The 27,282-nt window shown below is 38.5% G+C and overlaps 1 protein-coding gene across 2 annotated transcripts; it reads left to right on the forward strand.

The window, feature by feature from the left end:
* Positions 1-3,582: 3,582 nt before the first annotated feature.
* fam102bb (family with sequence similarity 102 member Bb) lies at positions 3,583-27,241 on the forward strand. Of its 2 annotated transcripts, none has more exons than XM_074635055.1 (11): positions 3,583-3,877; positions 9,846-9,966; positions 10,958-10,987; positions 11,451-11,567; positions 12,141-12,187; positions 13,742-13,836; positions 17,078-17,179; positions 19,140-19,374; positions 20,348-20,484; positions 23,564-23,633; positions 25,415-27,241. In XM_074635055.1, the coding sequence occupies exons 1-11, from the start codon at positions 3,732-3,734 to the stop codon at positions 25,455-25,457; spliced, it is 1,143 nt and encodes a 380-aa protein (XP_074491156.1). In that variant the 5' UTR covers positions 3,583-3,731; the 3' UTR covers positions 25,458-27,241. The 2 variants fall into 2 exon arrangements, with proteins under 2 accessions (XP_074491156.1, XP_074491157.1); XM_074635056.1 differs by having other exon boundaries at positions 17,081-17,179.
* Positions 27,242-27,282: the final 41 nt, after the last annotated feature.

The following is a 27,282-nucleotide window of genomic DNA, read 5'->3' on the forward strand; positions in this document are numbered from 1 at the left end:
TTATAATTTCCAGAATACCGTCATTTTACATGCTGCTTCGTTTCCGACTGTCACTCATCTTTTATAATTCAGCCAAATTTAGCGCTGTTTTGACCTATGGTTAGTATAACCTGATATTTTCAAGTGGGATTTCATTTCATTCTCACTGTGCAATATCATTTTCCACTTGTGCAATTTTGATAATAGTCTGTTTATTGCCAATACTGTATATACTGCTCCTATTTTTATACTTGCTTCTATTTAAATGGTTCATATTTTGTTACACTTTGTTTAGCTCTTTTTATTACTGTGTTAGCTGATGCATCTTGTTTTTTGCACTATTCCCTTTGCTGCTGTACACTGCAAATTTCCCATCTGCGGGGCTAATAAAAGAATATCTTATCTTATCTTATCTTTATGTGTGCACATATATCACTTAAATTATTCAATATAATTATACTAAACCTTATAATTTCCAGAACACCGTAATTTTACATGCTGCTTCGTTTCCGACTGTCACTCATCTTGTCTGCTATTCGCGCACCGCACTCCTCTCTCTTTCTCTCCTCCTCTTCCTCCTGCTCTGTACCTGTAGACCGTCAGCGCAACGCGCACTCCCGACCCTCCCTGCTTGATGGCATGATCCTTGTCTTTAGTCACCTGATTGGTCGCACGGACGTCATCAAGACAACATTCATTCACAGTCAGTGCATGGAGTGCCCGTGGAGCGGAGAAGATCGTACTATCATTCTGCCCTGAATTAATTAAAGAAAAAAGAAAAGAAAAAAAACGTCTCGGACTGGAGCCGGCTCTTATCGTTCACTTAAAAGAGATGGCTTTTTGAACCGGCTCGTTCGTGACCGACACATCACTAGTCCCCATAGGGGGCTCCAGCAGTCTGGATCAGTCCAGTGAGTCATAGCCACAGGAATCTGGCAGCTGGCTGAGGCAAAAATATATCCCCAAAACTTTTTAATTGAGCAGCCATTGCTTTGAATGGATGTCATGCAGCTACTTTATAGAAAGTATGCCAAAAATATACTGCCTATACTGCCATTTTAAGTTGACACTCATGTTGTGCACCAAAGAACTTTTTGAAATTCTAATAGAGATCCCAATGTTTTTTAAAAAAGATGAATAAATAAAATAAAATATGCCCAGGTGTCCATTTTTATCTTGTGAATATCCAGGGTTCAAGGTTCAGCTGTCATTGTAGCCTGCAATACAGCATTGCACAATGAGCCCTCTCCTCTACACATGCAGAAATGTATAAACAAATATTCAAATATTTAATAAAATGGAACAAAGTATAAGTTGCACATATGTGTGCAAACCAGTGTAAAATGAGTAATAACAGTTATAGTTCAAATAGAGAACTTGAGTTATAGTGGGGGTAGTGCAAAAGGTAGTAGTATGTGCAAAACCAGTATAACATAATATTCAAGATTCAAGATTCAAGATTCCTTTATTTGTCATTTTTATGCTCCACATAAAAACAAAATTGTGTTTCTTACATCCACCACTCAGAAATTCAGTGCAAAACAATTATTGAAAACTATAAAGTAATTAGCTCATTATTAAGAGCACTAATAAATAAGCTAAAAGTACGCAAAAAAATAGAATAGAATAAATAGTTACAATTTAAAAATTTTAAATATTATTAAAAAAATATATATATATATTTCACTCAGTGTAAGAATCGGTTCAATGTTCAATAAAGTTGTAACAAATAGATAAATACATTGTGATGAGGGTTTCTTTCTAAAAAAATAAATAAAACTGTCACTGTCACTGTCATTGTCACTGACTTAGTACTTTTTAAATCTAAGCTCAAGACTTTTTTATTTAGATTGGCTTTTTTTTCACTAATATGTTTATTGGGTTTTCTTATTTTCACAAACACAATAAGAATAAAAAAAAATAAAAAAATTAATACCTAGTAGCGCTGTGACATTTTTCTGTGCTTTTTATGTACCTTTTTATGATTTTATTATAAGTTATGTTTTTATTCCTGTTATTTCTTGATGTTAATGTAAAGCACTTTGGGTACCTTTTGGTTATTGTAAAGGGCTATACAAATAAACGTTGATTGATAAATAAAAGAGTAAATGAACCTGGCTTGAAAAGTGCAGTTCAATAGTGCCATGGTAATGCCTTGATTGTACCATGAGGTGGCGCCAGATGTTACATAACAGCAGCTGGTTTCACTTTGTTGTTGTAATCTGTCCAATCAGTGCTGCTGTTGCTCTCACTGACCGCCAGGGGGCAACGGAGGGAGGAGCTTTAAACAACCACATCAAGCTACCAGCTGTCATTACTCTACATCCGGTTCATCATGATCCATTTCAAAATAAAGGCAAAGCCAGTCAAAATGTGATGAATCAAGTATCTTAGCACATTTTTTCAAGTACTGCACATAAGTACAATTTTGAGGTACTTGTACTTTATTTGAGTATTTCCATTTTATGCTATTTTATACTTCTACTCTACTACATTTCAGAGGCAAATATTGTATTTTTTATTCTATTACTTTATTCTATTAATTATTCTAGTGTACTTTGCAGATTCAGATATTATTATATCGGTTAAGTTAAGACTTTATTGATCCCTGGGGAGGAGCAATATTTAAAATTACAATAATTATAATCCAATAATATAATGCACATTATTCTAAATGGGCCATTCTGCATTCTGATGAGTACTTTTACTTTTGTTACTTTAATTAAAGTTAAAAACTAAGTACATTTACTCAAGTACAGTACAATTTTCAGGTACTTGTACTTTACTTGAGTAGTAACATTTTATGCCACTTTCTACTTCTTCTCCACTACAATTCAGAGGCAACCATTATACTTTTTACTCCACTACACTTATTTGACATAGCTACTACCGGTAGTTACATTGCAGATTTTTACAACTAATACAAAAATATAAATCAACTCATGAATTATGATATATTATTATAGCTTAAGCTACCCAGCCATTAAGTTATTAAAATTAGCCCCACCTTTACCAGTTACAGCGTTAAAGGTATGTACACATTATCGCACATAAAAAATGGGCCGTTCTGCACGATGAGTACTTGTTACTTTTGTGTGATGCCAACACTTTTGTACTTTTACTTAATTAAAAGTAAGTTAAGTTACGGTCTGCAGGATAGATAATAATGCATAGAGTGCACTTTCATAGACTAAGCTACTGGAGTTACCCTGCACTATACTCATCAACAGTCTCTTCTGCACTATATTCACTTTTTTAATAGTCCTGTATCACAGCTGTTACCCTGCACTATATTCAGCTTTAACAGTTTTCTTCATCTCCTTGTATTTTTATATCTGGTATATATTTTTTTGTACTTTGTACTTTGCACTACTAGCTTTTTTACTAACATGTTTTGCACTATGGAACTGTGATGCTGGAAACTTGAATTTCCCTCGAGATCAATAAAGTTACTATCTATCTATTTATAATATAAAAGACATGACAATCTCAAATTTGTATAATTTGGGACCTTTAAGTAAAATATCCGAATTATTAGTTATTTATGGTTTTATTCTGAAAATCCTCAACAGGAAGTATCTCTTCTTCGTCGCTTGAGTAAATGTCCCAGTTTGACTGACTGTTGTCACCAGCATCATCTTCTTCACCATCACCATCCTCCTCCTCTATCTGTACTACAACCAACACAATGGGGCTGTAATGTCAGCGACGGGCGACATTGGAGCATCTTCTCACCAGTACTGAGTCTGTGTATGGATTTAATGATGATGAAGAAGAAGAAATTCAAGTTTAAGGTGGATTTCGAGCTGGACGAGCTGTCCTCTGTCCCCTTTGTCAACGGTGTCCTCTTCTGTAAAGTCAGGCTGCTGGACGGAGGCTTCTCCGAGGAGTCTTCTCGGTGAGGATGGCATGAAAACACTGAGTGTGCTTCTCTTTCTCTGTAGCTTGCAGGTTAAACTAGCTGAGGAGCTGCTTTGATTCACTACTAGCTGAGCAGCTCACGTGCTACATGAGACAAGCTAACATCAGTCAGCCACTGTAAATAATATGGTGTTTCTGGTTGTGCAAACTCAGTCAAAGCTGTTGCCATGTTAGCATCGACTGGAGAAAACAAACTTTAGCATGTGTGATTGCATTTCACAGGCTAACTTCCTAAGCTGGTTGTGGTATTGATTACTGTGCTATGAGTAGCCAGCTGACTTGTCACATCAATGCCACATAAAGCTAAATTCAATTCAATTCAATTTGCTTTATTGGCATGACTGTTAGGTGAACAATATTGCCAAACCCCATAATAATAATAATAATAATAATAAAAAAGAACAAAATAAAAACAAAAACATATATATATACACACATATATATACAATTCATTAAGCAAATTACAATATATAGATATTTAAAAAAAGAACATGGACATGGTAGAAAACAATAGAGAAATAATTTATGTTTGTTGTGTCTATAAAACAAACAAACAAACAAATAAAAAACAATTAATATATTGCAATATCAAATATCAAATGTATGTATCAAAAATAAAAACATGAAGTAGAGGAGTAAATAAAAGACAGAGTTACATGTGAGTTACATCTGTTATGTGTTGTTGTTGTGGTTGTGTCTTAGGATGTGATATGCCTTGACGTATCCTGCAATACCACTCCTCTTGTCTAATCAATAGAGTCACATTGACCTAAAAACTCAAACTTATCACTGAAGTAGGTGTCTGTCTGACTGTCTTGCTTTGTTAACCAGTTATTGAATATAACTGATCAGGACAATGCAAAGACAATGCATTGTTGTAAACCTATATAAAAGGCACACGCAGTAAGACAAATCATTTCTGTCATTGTTGGGAATATCTTCCTGTATAAATAAATGGGAAGAGAGTGACACCATGTTTGTCTCCTACTAGGTCAACTGGCACTGTAAATATGGTGTTTCTGGTTATTCAAACTCAGTCAAAGCTGTAGACTGAGACAGGATTGTAAACACCATGTTAGCATCGACTGGAGAAAACAAACTTTAGCATGTGTAATTACATTTCACAGGCTAACTTCCTTGTGGTATTGATTACTGTGCTATGAGCAGCCAGCTGACTTGTCACATCAATGCCACATAAAGCTAAATAAGACTCCTCTTGTCTGTTGTTGCTTTAAAGGTCCCATATTATGCTCATTTTCAGGTTCATACTTGGATTTTGTGTTTCTAATAGAACATGTTTACATGCTGTGATGTTCAAAAAACACTTTATTTTCCTCATACTGTCTGCCTGAATATACCTGTATTTACCCTCTGTCTGAAACACTCCGTTTTAGCTCATATCAACAGAATTGCAACGAAATTGCGTTGCTAGGCAACAGTTTGGGTCCATGTTTACTTCCTGTCAGCCGATGTAATTCACATACACTGCAACAGGAAATAAGCTGGGACACATTTAGAATGTTTACGTTTAAAACTGTGAAATGGTCTAAATATTGTATATTTGTGACATCACAAATGGACAGAAATCCTAACGGCTTGTTTCAAACGCACAATTTCTGAATACGGGCTTTGTGTATTTCTCCGTATATTGAGCGTTTTGATACTTTCACAGTATTTATATAGCACTTGAACCTGCTTTATGATATGAAAGACATGAAAATTTCACTTTTTACAATATGGGACCTTTAATTAATAGAGTCACACTGACCTGGGCTGTCTCAGGTCACAACTCGCTGGTTGTGGTATTGATTACTGTGCTATGAGTAGCCAGCTGACTTGTCACATCAATGCCACATAAAGCTAAGTAAGACTCCTCTGTCTGTTGTTGTTGCCTAATCAATAGAGTCACACTGACCGGGGCTGTCTCAGGCCCCTGTTTGGTTATAAACTTATCACTGAAGTAGGTGTCTGACTGTCTTGCTATTGAATATAACTGATCAGGCAAATGCAAGGACAATGCGTTGTTGTAAACCTATATAAAAGGCATATGCAGTAAGACAAATATTTTCTGTCTCATTGTTGGGAATATCTTCCTGTATAAATGAATGGGAAGAGAGTGACACCATGTTTGTCTCCTACTAGGTCAACTGAAACTGTAAACTAGTTGCCTACACTATACGTTTTTAAAGGAAACTGAGGATACCAGATAGTTTGTGAGGACAGGAAATGACCCTATACCCATTATTCAGTCGCCCCACAACAATGTCACGAAAATGACATTATTGCTGTCAAGTTGAGACAAGCAAAGACAGTCCTCTCCTCTGTGACCTGCTCTAACTCAAAAGCATTTAGAGCTGCAACTGGTGAATATTTTCGTTATTGATTATTGAAAAAATATTCTCTAGAGTAATCGTTTAATCATTTGGTCAATAAAAACTGTAATAAAGAAAAAATGGCCATTGCAAGTCCCTAAAAGCCCAAGGTGTTATTGCTTTTGTGTCCTACCAACAGTATAAAACCCATAGATATTTAATTAGCTATAATGCATAAAGACAACGAAAAGCAGCTGAGAACCTGGAACAAGGTAATGTTAGGCTTTTTTGTTTGAAAAATAACACAATTATCAAAATAGTAGTCAACTAATCATTGCATCTTTGGTCCAAAACCCAAAGATATTACATTTATTACGATAGAAGACCTAGTAAACCAGTTAAACTTCACATTTGGAAGCTGGAGCCGATGCATTTTTGCTAAAAATGGATTTATTGATAACTTTTTTTATGTAGAAAAATCTTTTTTTTAAAAGAATAACACATCTTCAGAGCCTTTAAATAGGTGCAGAATAAAAGTATGTCTTTTCCTGAAAAAAACTATTAGGATTGTGACAAAAATGGGTACGAAATATGGTTGATGTTTACTGTTAAAAGGAACTAGAAGATGGGACACCAAATAACCGACCATGAAAAGAAGTGACCCTATATCCGTTATCCAGAGTCACCCTGCAGTCCAGAGCAGTGTCATGATAATGCCACCGTTGCTATCAAGTTGAAACAAGCAAAGACAGTCATCTCCTCTCTTTGTAACCTGTTTTGTTTTGTTTTTTTAGTCATAAATTAGACCGGCTTCCAACATTGGATTAAGGGAAAAGCAGTGAGTTTTGCAGCGCGGCTGTAGGGATTAGATGGCTTCACCCTGATTATATAACAAGCCCTCTGTTTGGTCTACAGTAAGTAGCTCTTATAAAATGGCTTCATAGAAAGGCCGGGTGTGTCAGACTTTGTGAATCAGGATGCTTCTAAGGTCATAACGTTAAGGTCATTTTATTTTTTCTTTGCACATTTTGCCACACGTGAGCAGCCGCTGCAGCTGAATGAAAATGACGAGATGATTCTTTAATCTCACAACCCAGACGATGGAGTTCATATGGTTGAGATTCTAATTAAAACATCCTGTTCTGGCTCTGAAATGTTTTAGCTTTTGTGCAGCAGTTTTATTTGTTAGACCCCCAAACTTCAGTGTTTCCTCTGACGTCTCTTTTGAGTCATCCCAGCTGTGAGTGTACATGTAAGGGAAATGAGAATTGTTGTTTTATGAGCCTTTCTTTCCCTTTGGTGTGGCTTGTTATCTGGACTGCACCATTGTTTCTGCCCAACACAAGTTTTCCTTGTTATATAGGTTTACAATTTTTTAAACCATAACATTTTATGGACTAATTCAGACTTTCATTGCAGCTAGACATTGGAAACCCATGCAGCAAATTCATGTCAGAAAGATTTGTGTGTTTATGAGAGAGTTTACGCTGAAGCCTGACCACAGCTGCCTTTTTAAAAGGAGAGCAGCTGTAGTATAACAAGATATGTGACCCATGTATAGAGATGAGAGAGACGACCTCCGCATGTGCTTAAAACCAGACTTTGGTCACGCTCACTAATAGGATTTTGCTGCGCTGAGAAGTGCTGTGAGTTACAGTACAATTGAGCCAGAATTCCCGAAGCAGGCAGCGTCCAGCTGGCTGGGAGTTCCCTCTCTGACATGCATCAACCCCAGGGTGAAGTCAGCGTTTTTATAACATTAGTCACGCATCTGCTGCTTTTTATTTATCGTGAGGCAGGGATGCAGTGCGCGACTCGGGCCTTTATATTCAGTCAGTCTTAACAGAGATCTGCACACGCTGGTAATCATTATAAAGTCTTATGTCGTCAACACATTTCCCTCATCTTTGTCGCTTTTTGTCACTGCTTCAGATGCAAACTGCTGTCAAATGTTTGACTTGTTGCGTCATTATAATTTGTACTGTATTTGAGAGAAAAACCATCAGCTCTGCTTGTATTTATATCCAGCAAAGCTGATCTAAATGAATGGCATGTGGGCTGTCTTTGACAGAAGGGAGTCGGTTAGGTGAGTGGGAGAGGAGAGGACGCCAGTGAAAGAGAGGCCATCTGGGGTATCGTAATGCTGCCCACGCGTTCCTGCTTCTTTCTTTCACTTCATCCTCTCACTGAGAGCAGGCTACACCTCACTCTCGTTTTACCCTCAAGTTATTGGCCGGAAAGAAGTGTGTGCATCTTTTACGCTCCTGCCAAAACGAGCGACACCTGCCTCCGTAACCTTTGGATTCAGCAGTCAAATGAATCAATAGGTGAAAACAGGACTGTAATTAATTAGCTTGTTTATTAAGTGGCCAGGAGGCTAAGCACATAAGATTGTATTGGCAACATGAATCAGTAGCCTCAAGCAGTGAAGAGATGTGAGGATTGTTAATCCAGTAGTCATTGATTCAACCTAAGTGGTGTTCATTGTTCTGTTATGATATTAAAATTAATGAAATTAAGTTGTGATTTCACAGTTTAGGGAACTGTGGTAATAACAAATAATCTTTGTGAAAATCATTGTTTTCTGAGCACCGTTTGTATGGTTGTGAATAATGCTACATGAGCAAGGTTAGTTGTGACATTTCTTGATACTGGTACTGACACAAAACATCTTTTTGCTTTTTGCTTTTAAGACTATAAACATTTCTTTTCCAACCATTTTTGTATTTTACAAGGGATGCACTTTTTCAGTCCGATACCGAGTACCGATCTGATACCAGTATTTAATTAATAAGTTGTATGCCTCACTGTGTGGAAGTGACTGAGATCATTCTTTTATGTGTAAGGCAACAACAGGCTTGACTTAAACACTGCTTACTTAACTTTTAAAACTAAATGTAACAAATAAGTACATAGATTTACATTTAGTCAATTGTTATTTATTATTAAAATAACAAATCGTGCACCAGCACGAAAAAAATCTTAAAATTAACAGGTCCATTCAAGAGCAAACCTTTTTAATGCAGCAACAAAACTTAAAAAGGAATGAAAACCAGTATATAATGTAGATAGTATATAAACATAGAATTTAATTGACTAGATCGGCCCCTTTGTCACGATACCCGATCCAGTTATTTGAGTCAGTATCGTGCCCATATCCGATCCGGTTGCATCTCTACATCTAAGTTCTCAAAATGTAAAATATGGTGCTAAACAGCCGTATAAAAACCTCTCCTAAATTCAATACAGTCTAAAATTGGCAACGTTTTAAATTTTAAATCTGAACCCATTTGACCAAAGAGGACGTTAACAAGACTACAAAACAGTTCAGGTATTGGATGCAAGCTTTTTTCATTTTTGTGTTTTACTGTAATAAGCATTCTTTCCCATGTATTATAGTATATGACGCATTATGATTCTGGTACCGAGCCAAACCGTCAATCAGGGGTTATAATGGGAGTTTTCCAAACCGCAAAAGAAAATGTACGATTTTTCAGTTGTACAGAGACATATTGAAATGATTAAGCTACATAAGGAATGAAATCCCAAATACTACCAATGTTTGCACCAATCTCTACTATATATGACCTTACAGAGTGCTTATAGATGGTCTTTTGTGATTTGCCTTTACAGGGAGCCAGTGCAGGCCAACTGTGTTCGATGGAGGAAACGGTTCTCTTTCCCCTGCAAGATGAGTGCCAATGCAGGGACGGGTGTACTGGACCCTTGTGTGTGCCGTGTGTCTGTCAGAAAGGTACAGTATGTGGCTACTGAGCTCCAGATTTCACACTTCAGATATACCTACATACGGGTGCTGATCCATAATATGATGCTTTGCATGTGAACGTACAAAGTTCAGGTTAAAGATTCATCAGGCGAGGCTTTTATGCAAGAATAAAGGCTATTGTTCTCGTCAGTGTCAAAACAAGGCTGCAATAAAGTGTCTCATCCTTGCTAACAGAATTGCTGTACCTGGGTTAAACTATGGTATTGGTTACGTTCACTTTTATGTGGCAAATTGAAACTTGAGAGTGAAATATGAACTCTAAAACGCAGTTAGCAAGCACAGCATTCTGAAGGAAACAGACTCATCACAGTGAAATCTTTTGCTATTCATCCTGTTTCTGTGATTTAACCTTAAACAGGAGTGTGCTCTGGTGTTTTAATCATGTCTTCTTACATAGTTTTTAAGGATATATGGGATAAAAAAACAGCAGTAAAAACAAGGAGATGGATAAGCCTGAATAAGCCTTCCTGGTGAAATGCATCTTGTGTTTCCACGATGTAGCTGCGAGCTATTTCTGGTGTGCCCTGCCCTTTTCGATTTAGGACACGGAGCACGTCAAGAACCCAGAAAAAAAGGATGTTATTTTGCCTTCATTGGTGGCTCCCTTTACCAGTATTTATGTTTGAACTTTAAAATGTCAAGCAGTGTCCTCTTGCTAGTTGCCATCATGTTGGACCCAACAGCCAAATTGTACAGTGTTGATGTAATTTCTGCTGATGGAAAGTAGCATATTTTTAATATTGTTATACTATAGTTTACCAGTATTAAGTAAAAGTTAGTAAGTTATTAGTATTAAAAGGTTGATTTACTTGTATAAAGACACATACCATTTATAATACATATATAGTACGGAGCCAAAACATTTTATTGAACTTTCTTTTCCCATCCCATTTTTTAACTTAATCATGAAACGTGAGTTTAGATGTTCAATTTTGATATTTGTGCTTCTCTTTTCCAGGAGCTGAAAGGTGGGAAAGCATATGCAAAGGTAATTCCTCACATACTTCTGCCATCCAACCCCCATCTCCTAACCACAACCTCCAGGTCACCTAGATTTACAGTAATCAGCCATTATTATGTAGATGGCCGTGTGAGCCCGTAGCAAACAGATGGCCTTCACTGCCTGCAGGTTGGCTCATTATGTCATGTGTTCTCGCTTTCACTGTTTGCAAGTAATTATTTACAGAGCATGCTAAACCTCTTCTTGTGGACTTTCTAGACTAGATAAAAGCATTTTCCCCCCTAAATATTAAAAGTATGGATTAACAGCTTGTCATTGAAGAAAAAAATGAGTTGTAAAATGTATTAATATTGTTAAACTTCCCTGAAGTTTCTCTCATGTCCTGACTGCTGTGATTTTACATGCAGAGATTGTCACAGTGCTGAATGGGCAAAACATGAATCTCCTGAGAGAAAACAAAGTTCACCCAGTGTCATTCTTTCTCCTTCAGCTCGGTTTTGCAGATCTGAATTTAGCAGAGTTTGCCGGCTCAGGGAATACAACCCGCAGATGTCTGCTGGAAGGCTACGATACCAAAAATACTCGCCAGGATAACTCCATTCTCAAGGTAACATTGAAGCTACGGCAACACATCCACACCTCTTTAGGAGGAAACCTTGTTGTTTTGAATGCAACGCCTGGTGTTTTTCTCAACTAGGAAGTAGGCACGGAAAAGGTGTTTTGCATAAACGTCTAGGATTGCTCACAACCACAATGGCTAGGTTGCCAGGTAGTCCATTAGATTGTAGCCAGAAACAAACCATTGAAGAAGAGCAGTGTCAATTGTGGAAAATAATAGGCAAATGCAGCCATTATCTGCTTTATATCATGTACTGTATAACAGTCACTAATTTGTGACAAAGCTAATGAACAAAAGGAGAAAAACAAAAATCCTCACCTGACATTTTTAGTTTGTCAGGGTATGTGGAATCCCCATGATTTTTTCTATGATGAGTTGGTTAATTTACAGTTCTCCAGTGACCTTGGAGTTTCTTTCTTGATTCTTGTAAAGAATGTAGAAATAAAGTAAAACTATGCTTGAACCAGTAACACCTTTTCCTTTCGTTCTTTAAACAAAGAATCCAGGCTAATGGAAACCTTGAATGCAACTTTCTCTCTTCTCTCTTGTCTCTTTTCATAGGTCATCATCAGTACACAGCTCATGTCAGGGGATCCCTGTTTTAAAACGTAAGTTAAAGTTTCAACTTTAGTATGGTGCCAAATCTGCTTTGGTCTGCTGTTCAAAGTCTGTATTAGGTCTGTCAGGGTTGGTGTCAGCTGACTTGTAATTCAGTCATTTAGGATTCTTAACCATACAATTTTCAATTTAACATCTTTAATTGCAGATGTTTCTGGACTAAAAAAGTGTGAATTAAACTATTCTTGTGCCTGTGCTCAACTATGAGCTTGCCCAGATGTAGATATTTACACTCCCCTTGAGAAACCAAAACCAACCCACCGACCTGGACCGGACTGTAAATTAAAGCGGTGTCCTCTTTGTTCTATCAGAACTAGGAATGCACCAATATTGGATATTGGACCGATACTGACTCAAATAGCTGGATTGATCTATTCAATATAATATATGCATTATATACTGGAATTTTAATTCTTGTTTCAGTTTTGACCAATTTGTTGCTGCATTAAAAATGTTTACACTTGTAAAATTGTAATTCCTGTTGATTTTGAAGATTTGTTGGTGTACGATATATTTTTTAATGATAAATAACATCCATCCATCTTCAACCGCTTATCCGGGATCGGGTCGCGGGGGCAACAGCTGATAAATAACAATTCAGTAAATTTATGTCTATGTATTTACTTGTTACACTTTTCTTTTTATAATTTAGAGAGCAGTGTTCAAGTAAAGCCATACACATAAAAGACTGATCAGTTCCACACAGTGAGGCATACAGCTTATTAATTAAACACTGGTATCGGATCGGTACTCGGTATCGGCTGATACCCAAAGCCCAGGTACCGCTATCGGTATCAGTACTGAAAAAGTCGGCGCAGTGCATCCTTCATCAAAACCCATCTCTCTCTCATTTCCACATTTCCTGTCTGTATCTCTACTACCACTATCAAATAAATGCAAAAATCTTAATGGAAAAAAAAAATATTCTGTATCTGTGCCGAAGTTATGACATCAAATCTGCTGCTGATTGTTTGGGAGCTGATCCGAGACTGCTGCTGTAGGTGTGGTACTGACAGCTCTCAACACTTCACGTCAGACTTGAAAAGTTTCATGAGAATCAAATGATACAGAATTACGCAAGCCTTAAGAACTGTTAGCCAATCGGACTTCCACATGTCAAAAGCACTGATTGATTTCATCCTGCAAGTAATATACTGTAAGTTGTCGTACTAGTTCTTCTAGTAGAAATAAGATTTGCAGTGAAAGTATGTGTCAGTACAGAAAGAGAAATTCTGCTTCACCCGAGGGCAAAATTTGACCTAAAAATTATTCAGTAGCCTGTATGTTTCTGCCAAAAGCTGCATCTTCCTGTATTGCAGCATGTATTTAAATACTGAGTGTATACAGTCTATTCGCTTTTAGCCTGAAAGCTATTTTATGATCTAACTTTATAGTCTTTCCCTTGATTAATCTTAATGTTTTAATCCTCCCTCCCCCATTTCGCTCGTTTTTTGTCTTTCTCCCCTTACTTTGTATTTGAAACAATCGACACATTGAAATACAAGACAGGAGAAAAAGCCTTATTGTCTTTCCTGTGTCACCAGGCCTCCCTCCACAGCCACAGTGATCGGGATCCAGGGTGATGGAGAGAGCCTGCTGGAGGAGAGGAGGGGAGGGGACTCACAGAAAGGCTGTTCTGGTGAGACAAATCACACCACATTAAACTCCTCTGTCCTGTTTAGTCATCCCATTGGCTTTTCCATACATTTACAGGCACCTGATAGAGCACACTTTAGTCATCCCATTGCGCGCTGAGCCAGTATTAGGTTTGGAGTTTTGCTCCATTGTTGTTAGTTAGATCTGCTAGCCACATATAATAGAAACTGAAGATTTTGACAGATGAAGAACACATCCTGTTCATATATTTATTTATTTAACAGAAACTGTCACAACCTCACTGTTTTCTGATCTGTTTTCCTTTGCTATGTTAAGATTGTGTCAATAATTGGTGTAGATCTACACTGGAACGACATGGACACGTCCCTAATAACTTGTCGTTGTTCTATCGTCAATTTCTATTATATGTGGCTAGCAGATCTAACCAACAACGATGAAAACAAAATGATGAAAGATTTAGAGTAAGTATGTTTGTTACACTTATAATCTTAGAGTGGTTATAATTAGGGCTGTCAGTCGATTATGTGTAATGTGCTTCAGAGATGTTCTGGCCTACACATCATATTCTACAGACGTAAAAAAACATCTTTATTTGGAACAGATGCCTGCACAAATCAGACCATAATCATTTTAATTAAATTGAGAATAATGATGTAAAAAAAAATCATTCCCTCTAATATTGCAAATCATATCGCAATTGCAATATCAGTTAAAGTAATCACAATTAGATATTTTTTCTACATCGTGCAGCCCTACTTTACATTATTAAAAGTTTCACACGGGTAAATGACGGAAAGGCTTTTATTGTGAAGGAGCTACAACAGGGAAAGCCTTATTTGTCACAGAGTTTAGCAACTTACATCTACGGTAAGTGCAGACCAATTTTGTTTTGCACATTTTCAATATTACGGTATTTTGTTGGCGTACAGTATCAGTTAGGTGAACTTATTAAAAAAGCTGCAGGTGGCAGGCACATATTGCAGGTTGATTGTTGGAAGTCAAACCACTAACACATCAAGACAAGCATCGATTTCACCGTACTGTGCTGTTGTATAGAAAAGCAATTGTGCATCACAGCGCAGTTATTTCAACTTTATGAAAGTTAACCTCTAGTTTATTTCTTTCATAATATTGACAGGTTCATTAATTAAGTTGCAGATATTGATCCGATAACTTGTTTAAGGCACTCATACTTCATATAACTGCTAATTATCTCCCATCCAGCACTGCAAAAATATTTCTCTTCCAGCTGCCCCTTTCTGCTCCATTTCCATTTCACCTTCCTCTCTCTTGTTCTGTGTGTGTTTCTCCATGTGTGAACACATTGCAGTGTTGTTCCTCCTGGAAGCTTCACAGTGTAGCGCAGCTCTTTCATGTATAATTCAAACTAGTTCTCTTTTAGTTTAGCTACAATCTGCTCCGACCCTGTAGGCTCTTACATGGTTAAAAATAGGAGTGTGGGCACGTCTGTCTATGGGGGGGTTGTGTGTTTGCATGTGCACACCACGAGTGTGTTTGTCTGCTGGAGACGATGCGCTTTCCCATCAGCATCATCGTGTCTTGGGCATGCTGTGTGTGTATGTTCAAGTGTGTTTCATGTGTGTGAGCAGTACCAATTCAAATGGGAGGTTTGATAGATTAGGAGGAATTATTTTGTAGATGGATTTGTGGTATAATATTTGTTATAATATTGTTGTGACAAAAAATAATCCATTGAGATATTCTGTCAACCTACAACCTATAAGTGGGTCAAAAATGACCTGAATCAGTTAGAATCAGTACTTTTTGTTCATAATAAATATATGCTATCTTTGCACAAATTAATAATTAGAATTCTGCACAAAAATAATTATAAAGCTTTCTAATGTTTAATTGTCATTTTTAACTAATTCTAAAAGAAAAGGGTAAGAATAATTTGCATTTCAGACTACCTTGTTTCTGGCTGCGATCATTGCACAACTGTTAACTTTATCGTCACTTTTACTTATGCAGATGTGACGTTTTTTCTTTTCACTTGGGGTTATCAGAAACAGGATTTTGAGGAATATAGCATGCTGGAAAAAAATGGGGGAAAAACAGTAGCCTTATCATTTTTGACCCAGCCATGCATCTCAGGGTTAACATCTCTTGGTGTCTATGTTCTGTTGTGTTGCTGAGGCCCTTCCTTCCTTTCCTGCAGATATTTGAACTCTGAACTGTTATGCTTTCTCGCAGCTCAGCTTTTTGCCGGTTTGCCTACTTGACATTAAAATGGTGGCACACATGTTGAGGTTACTGCACGTGTTTTTAAAAAGGCTCAAACTTAAGACACTATTGTACATACATTTCCTCCTCGGTTGCCAAAACTGTCATAAAAGTTTGCTTTTTTTGAGGTTTCCCCTTCAGTCTCGCAGATGGTGTACTGCAGATGATTTCCTTTACATTGCAGAACCACCGGAGCTCTTATACTGTTGTTATTGTGGGCAAAATATTATAATAGTATTGAATAATAATTCCTCTAAATGTGTTCATTTTTGCCACAACCCAAGCAGAGCTACTGCTGTGTTCAGATGCTTACTGTGGTCAGTTACTCATTAATTCAGGGATGTTGAAGCAAGGAACAGTGTGTGGGAGGCAGAGGGGAGTTTTCTCCGTTGTTGTAACTGTAGCCTGTTGGTAGAAATAAGCTACAAATCAACAGCTTGTACAGAATATAGATAAATGAGTCTAAATGTAACAAGACAGAAAGGCGTCTGTGGTCTCAATCGAAACTTCTCTGGCTGACAACAGACCAGACCTTGTTCATATGAAGAGGTGCTTTATACAGCATCTGGGGCCAGAAGTTTGTGGTTATGTCTGTCTAATCTGCAAAGCAGAGAGCAATATGTCGACATACATAAAGAACACGTGGTGCTGCGTTATCAGATTTCTACTGTGTTGCTGTTTTCATTTTTGTTGAGTACAATCGACCACTAATTTTCACTTCAGAAACACATTGAAATACTTTGTAATTTGATTTTGTTCAGCTGTTCCTGATTTCATTCACAAAACAATCTATGCACACATCAGATGTATTGAGTTGAGAATGAGCTATGGTATTAAATAAGTACACAGCTTGAGCATCAACAGGTTTCATGCTAGTTTATCCCCAGTTTCTTTTCGACTATATGAGGAAAGTTGAACGTAGCCTTACTTAAATTATGGCAGTTTTTTGCAATAGAAGAACAGACTCTTTCAGGCCTTCGTCATCCCGTTTGACTTTACTTCTGTTCTTTCTAATCTAGCAGAGAGTCGAGAAGGGAAGTGTCCTGTTGTTTCTGATGAACTTGGGGGCTGCGGCCACTCCCGAACGTCCAGCTACGCCAGCCAACAGTCCAAACTCTCAGGTACGGACACCCTACATTTAAAAAAATGTAAAGGTAATTTTCTGATTTGCTGTTGTTGACCTGACAGGGATGGCAGGCAATCATACAGACCATTTTTATGCTTCCATGCTAGTGACTGCCGTGGCCGGAGGTATTATGATTTTGGGTTGTCCATCTGTCCGTACATACGTCTGACCGACCCATTCTTTTGAATGCAATATCTCAGGAACACCTGGAGGGAATTTCTTTAAATTTGGTACAAAGGTCCAGTTGGACTCAAGGATGAACTCATTTTTGGTGGTCAAGGGTCACAGTATCCTCACAAAACACATAACTTATACATAACTCAAGAATTAATATCGCTAATTATGCCAATTTCACACAAATGTCTAATGGGATAAAATGATGAAGTGATGATATTTAGGACAGACATGGATGTAAACTGCAACTGGACTTGGCGGAGGCATACAACCGCAAGATGGTAATTCTAGTTTGCAGATGTCCAAACTGACTTGTTGAGTGACAGAATTAAAACTAGTTGTTACCAGCCTCAACTACATAAATCTTTTGCTGTCCTACAATTATTTTTTACTGGAGAAAATGTGTACGTAAGGTCAAACTGAGAAAAGCTTTTGACCAAAGCGGAAGGGAAGTGATACAATTATTTTCCAGTGACACTCTACCAGAGCTGTTCAAACCTGAGGCTCGAGTTTCCTTTACAGGCAGATCAGATGACTGTAATAAAAGATCAGAGGAAGTAGAGAGATGCACTGAGAGCAGCTCTAATGGCCCTGTAATTTAGATTTTCTCATATTAGTGTGTGGGAAGTTTGCTCTTCCATGGCTGCAGTGAAGTGATGGCCAGATAATAATAAACTTAATTCATACAGCACTTTAAAAACAAAGTCACAACGTGCTTTACCTGGATTAAAAAATGTCAGGACTGCAATGAGGCAAATAAAATCAGACAAATAAAATAATACAAAAATAAAAAACCCAACCCAAGATAAACACAATAAGAAGAATAAAAACAGATAAAACTGTGTGCTAGTATTAATAAAAAAAAAATGTAAGATAAGTTTTGAGAAGTGATTTAAAAGATGTCAGTGATTCTGAAAGCCTCAGATGTCTCTTACTTGAAATAGCTTCCTGCAGACATGAACAGCATGCGAGTGTGTGTCATTGCAACTCTACTGAATTGCTAAATCTTTTAACATACTGCAAGTTGCAAATCTGCTCGACAGCACAGCAAAAAAAAACAAATACTGTACTGTATAATGCCTCATATAAATAGCAGATCATTGACTTGTGAATTAATGTTTTAACACAGATATTAGGCAGTAAATCTTTATCTTCTTCTGTGCTTTTGTTGTCCATTAGAAAAGGATGTGCATATCTCAAAATTATCCTCTTTTATTAATGTTTAAATGCAGATTACAGCACTGGTGGTGGTGGTACTAGATGAATGTGTAATATTGTGCATGTATCTTGGTAGCTGATGTTTGCAATCTTTTGAATGCTGCAATAAACCATGGCAGGATTTCTCAGGGCATACAGTTACTTAACATTACTGTCAAATCAGATGCATTAACCAAGTGAAGTCGCAAATGGCTGCATTTATACAGCGCTTTTATCCAAATCACTTTACAATTTGCCACTCATTATATCCAAAATATATGCAAAGAGCTGCTGGTCAAAGATCTTTGCCGCAGCAGGCATCTGTGTTCAGTAACAAAGCTTAAAAAAAACACTGTACATGACCTGCTTAGCAGACAGACACAGTTAGCAACTAGCTGGTGAACATAGTGGAGCATTTAGCAGATAAGGAGCCAGATATTTCCTGCAGGAGTTGATGGGGACCAAAAACAGAGTTAAAAGAGTATTGGACTTAACATTTAGAGTGGCCAAATAATCAGTTAGTGCAGATTTAAGAGCTGCTACTGTGTTATTATATTATAAAAATCTTTGCTCTTCTCTCTCAGGATACAGCACAGGTCACTCCCGCTCCTCCAGCATGTCAGAGTTCAGCCACCGGAGAAACCATTCAGTGGGCAGCGCCTCAACGGGCATCGGCAGCATCCCAGAGCCCAGCGAGGACCGGGACAGAGAGTCCAGACCCTGTCCTGCTCTACCTGAACACCCAGTCCCCACCGCCACCACTAGCAACCAAGCGGGTACACCAGTACGGAGTGCCTCGTCCTGTGAACGACTCAACAGGTGAGTCTTTAGGTCATTTGTCAAGTAAAGAAATGTAATTCATGAAAAGTACATCCAGATAATAATCATTGTCATAGTCCTATTTAACGAAGATGAAGCAATAAGCAATGGTGACTCATAGTAATCTCTTTTTAATGTAGGTAATGAGTACAAAACCTGTGTAGCAGTTATTTTAAGGAAGTTAACCAACTTTAGATATAATCACAACTGACACTTGTGTCACGTTTTAGGAAGCAGCTGTCATGCAGTAAAAAGCAGCGAGGCAGAGCAGCGGAAGAGTATCTGTGGTTTCATTATGTGGTGTCAATAGGGGTTCTAAGTATTTCTGAGAAATGTTTGTCATTGTGTTTGTGGGATCTAAAAATGTCCAACCATGAATCAAGCTGAGTAGCTTCTCAAACTCAAGACTGGGGATGGTTTTAAGTACTTTCACGGCTTAGAGCTACTACGAAGAACTTTCATTTTAGTGGTCCCTATGGACGGTTTCAGAGCAACAGATTCCCTTTAGAAAAGCTTTCATTTTACTGCATTAGGATCTGACGGTCTGCCCCGGGCAGGTTCTGCTCAAGCATCCTGGGGTTTGTCAGAAGACTGCTCAAATAATATGCAAAAAAAATATGATGTAGATGTAATTGCCAAGCTGCCCTCAGTTTGTAATCTTAGTGTCAAGAAAAGTGTGATAAAAAACAAGCTTTTCAGTAAATGACATAGAACAAAAGGCAGTAGTAAAAAAAGAGAGATACAAAAATGCCAGTTAGTCACAAATGTTTGTAGTAGTACTACTGTATTAGCAGCAGTAAGTAGCATGTTTGGTGACAATGTGTCAACTAAAAACAGGTGCTTTCCAGCTGCTTGGATGGAATCCCTCGGCTCACTGGTTGACCACACCCCTGCTTAGCACTAAATGAAATCGAGATTCAGTATGAGAAGCAAATAGCATTTTCAGTTTGTCTCTCATATATCCTCCCCTCAGACACCCTATGAAGCAGGACTCCATGGAGTCTCAGCTAAAGAGAATGGATGACACGCGGGTGGATGCTGACGATGTCGTGGAAAAGATTCTCCAGAGTCAAGACTTTACACCCAGCCTCCTGGACTCCAGTGCTGAAGGTAGGCTACACATCCAGAGAAACAGTCAGGTGTCTTTTATAGAGTCTATTGGAGTCGCCATATCTGCAGGTTTTAATTCTTCGGGGTGTCAATGACTACGTTTACAAGCACAAAACATTCAGTTTTTTGCCTTAATTACGGAAAAGACAATATTCCTACTAAGCCGTTTACATGGCTAATGAAATTAAATATTGCACTAATATTCCCGTTTACATGCAGCTGTGCATACTCTGACGTACACGCCAGTGGTAGCAGTTTTCTGCCAGTGGAGGACTTGTTTGACCGTGCGAACAAAGCCTCCCTTTTTCCTTCCTTCGAACACCTTCTTGAAAAGGTCGGCGTTACAATATTTGCGCATAGCCAAAAACCTGTTACTATTCAAGTCTTTCATAATGTTTAAAAGTGGGGGTGTTTCTTCTTCCGACCAGAAACATGGGCTTTTCTTTTGGGCATGCATCTCTGCCCCAGCCTTGCAAACTGTTGGATAGTTGGTTTGTGTACCACTCACAGAGCTGGCCGTAAACAGGAAAGATGCTGTGTGTCGCAAACTGCAGTAAAAACCCCATATTCGTAATGCGCTGTATACATGTCCAAAGAATGCTCCTAAAACCTGAATAATATCGGCTTATCCCACATGTCTTAATCGGAAAATGCTCCATTTGGAATAAGGCCTGATTTGAAATATCCAAACGGAATATGCTGTTTACATGACCCGTATCAAATTCGAAATATTGTCATATTTTGAATAATAGTGGAATATTAGTGTGCATGTAAACACAGTCAATGTTGTTGCGTATGTTCCCAGGCAGATTTTCCCCATCTCATATTGTCTCTTCAAGGAAAGGTTAAAGTTACAAAAAGTTATAGATTCTTGAGTTAGGGCCAAAAATGTGTTTTGTGAGGTCACAGTGACCTTGACATTTGACCAACACATTCTAATCAGTTCATCCTTGAGTCCAAGTGGACATTTGTGCCAAATGAGAAGAAATTCCCTCCAGGCATCCCAAGATATTGCGTTCACGAGAATGGGACATACAGATGGACAACACGAAAACATAATGCCTCCAGCCATGGCTGTCGCCGGTGCAGAGGAATAAAAATGCCAAATATTTGCTGGTTCCAGCTTATCCAATGGGAAAATTCGCAACTTTTCTCTGTTTTAAATAATTGTAAATTTAATACTTTGGAGTTCTGGACTGTTCAAGATGTTACCCTGGGCTCTGGGAATTTGTGATTACCATTTTTTTACACTTTATATACCAAAAAAATACTAAAAATCACCAACGACCTCCTCCGTGCAGCTGACTCTGGACTGCTCACCATCCTCATCCTCCTCGACCTCACTGCTGCCTTTGACACCATCTCCCACCCACTACTCATCACACGTCTGACTGATATTGGTATCACCGGTGTTGCACTCACATGGTTCTCCTCATACCTCACCGACAGACTACAATTTGTGAAACTGGGTAATCACAGGTCAAGGTGCTCCGCTGTTTCACTGGGTGTCCCCCAGGGGTCAGTATTGGGTCCACTCCTGTTTATCATTTACCTCCTTCCCCTTGGCACTATCCTCCGTCATCACAATGTCCGATTCCACTGCTATGCCGATGACACACAGGTCTACATTTCAACTGCACCCACTGCAGCCCTGCCACCCGCCTCCCTCACCACCTGCCTTCAACACATCAGGAGCTGGATGAGCAGGAACTTTTTAAAACTCAACAGCCATAAAACTGAGGCCCTGCTCATCGGCTCCAAGAACAACATCTCCAAAACTCAACACACCACTGCTCAAAACATCACCATTGATGGTTTCCCAGTACCGTTCTCCACCCATGTCAAGAGTCTTGGGGTCACCCTGGACAGCACACTCTCTTTTTCATCTCACATAAAAAACATCACCCGGACTGCCTTCTTCCACCTCCGCAACATCTCTAGACTCCGTCCATCACTATCCCACTCCAGCACTGAAATCCTGGTTCACGCTTTTGTTACATCCCGGATCGACTATTGCAACGCTGTCCTCTCTGGCATTCCCATCAAACTACTCAACAGACTCCAAATCATTCAGAACTCTGCCGCCCGGATCATCACCCGCACCAAATCCTCCGACCACATCACCCCCATCCTCATCCAGCTGCACTGGCTCCCTGTTAAATCCCGGATCGACTACAAAAACCTTCTGCTCACCTACAAAGCCCTCCATAACCTCGCCCCCACCTACCTCACAGACCTCCTCCAGGAGTACACTCCCTCCCGTTCCCTCCGTTCATCATCAGCCGGACTTCTGACCACCCCCACCTCACGCCTCAGCACCATGGGAGCCAGGGCATTCAGCTGCTCTGCTCCCAGGTTATGGAACTCACTCCCCCCACACATCCGGCAGTCTGACAATATCACATCTTTCAAATCCCTCCTGAAAACCCACCTGTTTAAACTGGCCTACTCTCTCTAGAACTCATCATCACCCATCCTATGTGTTTGTACAAATATGTCTCTGTCATGTCCTGTTGTTTTTATATTGTTTTTTATCTGTCTATGTTTTAACAGATTTTTGTAAGGTGTCCTTGGGTGTCCAGAAAGGCGCCACTAAATAAAATGTATTATTATTATTATTATTATTAAAAGAATTAACTATGGTTGCATCTAACAATCATTTTCATATTTCTTTTATCTATCGATTATTGTCTCGATTAATCTATTAATTATTTAGTCTATAAAATGTCCGAAATTTGTGAAAAATGCAATCTTTCATTTTGTATCAATCAATCATTTGTTGCAGCCCTTGTCTGGAGTACGACTGTATGTGTTAAATCCACAGCTGCTTTGCAACACAATAACTAACATGACAGTATTGTGTTACCCCACGAGTCAGTTTGTGTACTTTGAGGAGTAGGGCATTGTTTTTCTTTCCAAGGTCTCAACCTGCTCAAAGCTAGGAAAAGAAAGCCGCTGTCAATACATGATTATTTATAGATCGCTTAGCAACTGACTGCTCCTCATGACAAGAATTATACAGGAGGCTGTGGGAGCTCTCTGTCTGTACTGACCGAATGTTACCACAACTCTGTTTCAGAGGAAGGCCTGCGTCTGTTTGTTGGCCCTGGGGGAAGCACAGCCCTGGGAAGCCATCACCTTCCCACCAGGTGAGCACAGGATATTCACTGAATTTAACTCATATTGAATGATTGTTCCTCGTAGTAGATGGAGAGGGTGGAGCTAGTTGATTAAGTCTTTTGTCAAAGGTTCAACCATTATTGGCGCTTCCAACTTTCTCTAGATAAGAGTACAATAACTGCTGTCATGGAGATTTTTTTTGTTTTACTGTTTCAGCTTTTATTGCCACATGGCTCTAGGGATGGAAGTATCAGTCTGACGGTTGGTTAAACACTTTGGTTCAGACTGCCACATCAACAACTAGTAGATGGATTGCCATGATATTTGTATTATAAACCTTTAGCACCACCATGAGGTTGACATTTTTGGTTTGAGTGAAGCATCTCAACAACTATTGGACAGATTGCCCTGACAATTTGGTGCGAACATTCATGCCCCCCTAAGGCTGAATTGTAATCATCGGGTCAAAGTTTCAATTTGTCCAGTACTTAAGTTTATGATTACATAACAGCCTAATGACATTACATAAGCAGATACATTGTAGATATAAGGCCAGGTCATGCTGCAGAGTATCTGCTGTTTGTTTGGGTGAGAAAAGGATTCAAGGACACTTTAAAAAGATGCACTAGGTCAGAGAATGGTGTGAGACATTTACTGATATAACTATTTTTAAGACAAGTGGAGCTAGATAAGTAGGGATAACGGCTGGACTACTAAGCAGGTCATGGCATCAAGATGATACTGCCTATCAAACCACAGCAGTTTAGCTTAAGCAGACACAATGTAGATATAAAGCCGGGTAACGATGCCAAGTATCTGCTCTTTGTTTGGGTGGGAGTGGAAGTTAAAGGCAGCTTAACAGTAAATTAGTTCAGGGTTAGAGAATGGTGTTGCCTGTCATGGTGCCCAGTGGATTAAATGGCACAGCTCGATACCCACTGCAGGGCCTAGTGAAAGGTTGAAACATAATTTAACAGAAATAGTGGACCTCCAATCAGAATGACCTGTTGTGGTGCAGAAATATTTTAACACTATAAAAAGAGGGAATGATTGATACAATGATGATGCATTGTAAAAGTCTTTGCATACCAAGTCCGTATTCTTTGTATGTGTTTTTTTAATCCGTCATCCGATAATAAATGTTTCGCACAGAAACCTTGCACACTGAGTCCGATAAGTTTTATTATTCTATTCGTTGCGAAAATTCACATTAAAAGACAAATCTGAATCAATTATGTGGGTGCAATTGATAGCGCTAGTCCCAAACGGGGCTAACACATGAATGACATTAGCAAGAAGCTATCGTTAGCTGCCTAGAGCAAAATAATTACTGTCTAATCTGTCCTACATCCTTTGCAACCATCCCCAATTACAACCTGTTCTGCATTCACCTGTCACAATCCATCTTTAAATTCTGCATCTCTGTGTTCTTTTATTTCTTTATCATGATGTGCTTTGTGGTGGGAGAAGAAGTGAATGTTTATCAGATGCCATTTAGGATGATGATGTTTGCACAGACGGTGGCTCTGAGTGGTCAAACAAACCTCTTTTGCCTTTTGGCGGATGCGGAAAAAAACGCAGAAAATCGAACCCGTTTCAAAAACATTAATGACGGACTAAAGTTTCGAAGCCGGTGTGACAAACGCGATTGACACAACGTATGGTTGTATTTTTAAACGTGCGACGATTTCAGACAAATAATACGGACTTGGTGTGCAAAGGCCTTACAGTAAGTTGTCAGCTCTACTGTGTGATATGTGAGCCAGATGTTACATCAAGTAGCTAATTTTGTCTTTTCCTGTTATCCCAGGGTTGGTGCTGGAGCGTACGAGCAGGTGGTGATAAAGCGTTAGACCTGCAGCCTCTCGGAGGTGGACTGACACTGCTTACATCAAAAAAACTGGAGGCTGTGTCAATTTCAATCTGCATTCCTAGAGCACACACGTTACCTGATCAGCACCGTGAACGGTTGACATTACAACAGTACCCTCCTGTGTTCATATCTCCTATATGACACTGTAGCTTCTCTGGTAGATTCTTAAGAGCGAGAGGTAACAGTTATTATCTCGGTGTGAATTAAGAGAAATGAAACATTGGCCAGATTGTTCAAAACATTAACATATATGTACCATGACACTGTCCACTCCTCATTTTCTGGGTGTAGATTAGCCTCATCTTTTTGAGTTCAACTCTATCACCCAGCATCCAACCAAATTCAAACTGTTAGGAACTGGAAGAAAACGATTAATCTTTCTCTCTAATGGAGGACACTGGGACAGGCTCTGTGTGTGCATCATCAGAACAAACTGAAACCTACACTGAAGAGGAGTATGCAATGCGCTTTCAATACATTCCTTTAGTCTCTCAGTGTTTGTTTTAGACTCAAATAAGATGTTCTATTTAATATTCGCCTATAAGCTGCTAAAAAGTTATAGTTGTTGGCACTCTGACAACTGTTGGTGTTTTGAAGTTGAGAATATTTTACTACAAAGAAGCATCAGACTTGAGCTATTTGACGAGTGAACGTGGACTGTGTGTGAATGTGTCTGCTATGAGGCAAGACCACTTTTATTAGTAGTAACCGTTATCCTGTTATCTTGGATGAGAGGAGGGATGTGACATGATCTCTTTTAAGGAATGCTATATTGGTACTTGCAAAGAGAAAATGGGAGAACGTGACAATTTGCTTACTTGTAATCATAAGAGGTCTTTGTTCTCGTTTGTTTGCAGAGCATCGTTTTAGAAATTCCTGCAGTACTAATCTGCCCTACAAAGGCAAAACACAGTTACAACATATTTGTTCAAAACTGAGGTTTCAAATCTAACTTTTTGACATGAACTAACATCTTGGTAATCCAGGTTCTTCAACTAACAGATCTCAGTAACCTCCATCTTTGCTTTTGACTCTAGTGACATTCATTTGCTTTGGTGTGATTAAGCTACCTTCAAATCACATTTTCAAATGTATTAAATTGTATATTACAGTATTGATTTAATGATAAATATATTAATAATAGATGTACAACAACATTTAATTCCTCTAAATCTAAAGACTATAAATCAAAATAAAGTTTATTTTCTTAATCAAACTAGTTTAAAATGACAAGAAAGCTGAAAGAACACATTTTATTAATACATACTGTTTTCCCCTCAAATTCCCTAAATATTATCTAAACGCAGAATGCAGTATCTGCTTTTTTTTCCTTCTTCTTCTTCTTCTTCTTTGGTATTATGTTTGTCCTATGGCAATTATTTTTGGGGGTAAAATAATCAGTCATAAAATGTAAAAATGAAGTTACTGCTGTCTGTCTTTGTAGGGCAGTAAATACTGAATTTAAAAAGGAGCTTCTATGCTGAATATTACTATAGAAGGGCATATATCTAATGCCCAGCGTTTCAGCTATGTATCTATTGTATACCTATGCTTTGCAACTCAACTACATCTTTCTGAGCTGGCCTGTTAACCAAGAAGCTTACATCAGTGAACAAATGGAAGACCCTGTGATGTACTAACAATGGAATTAATGTGTAACTGATGCATTATGTAGTTTGTTTCACTTAAGGATTGTACAGAGAAGGACTAGTTAAGTAATCCACTGCCATGAAGAAAATACTCAACAGCACCTGTTTTTGAAAAGACCCAGAGTAATAGTGTTGTGTGTATCTATAACTCCTAAC

Source organism: Sebastes fasciatus, chromosome 5 (genome assembly GCF_043250625.1).
Source record: "Sebastes fasciatus isolate fSebFas1 chromosome 5, fSebFas1.pri, whole genome shotgun sequence".
NCBI classification, from domain to species: domain Eukaryota; kingdom Metazoa; phylum Chordata; class Actinopteri; order Perciformes; family Sebastidae; genus Sebastes; species Sebastes fasciatus.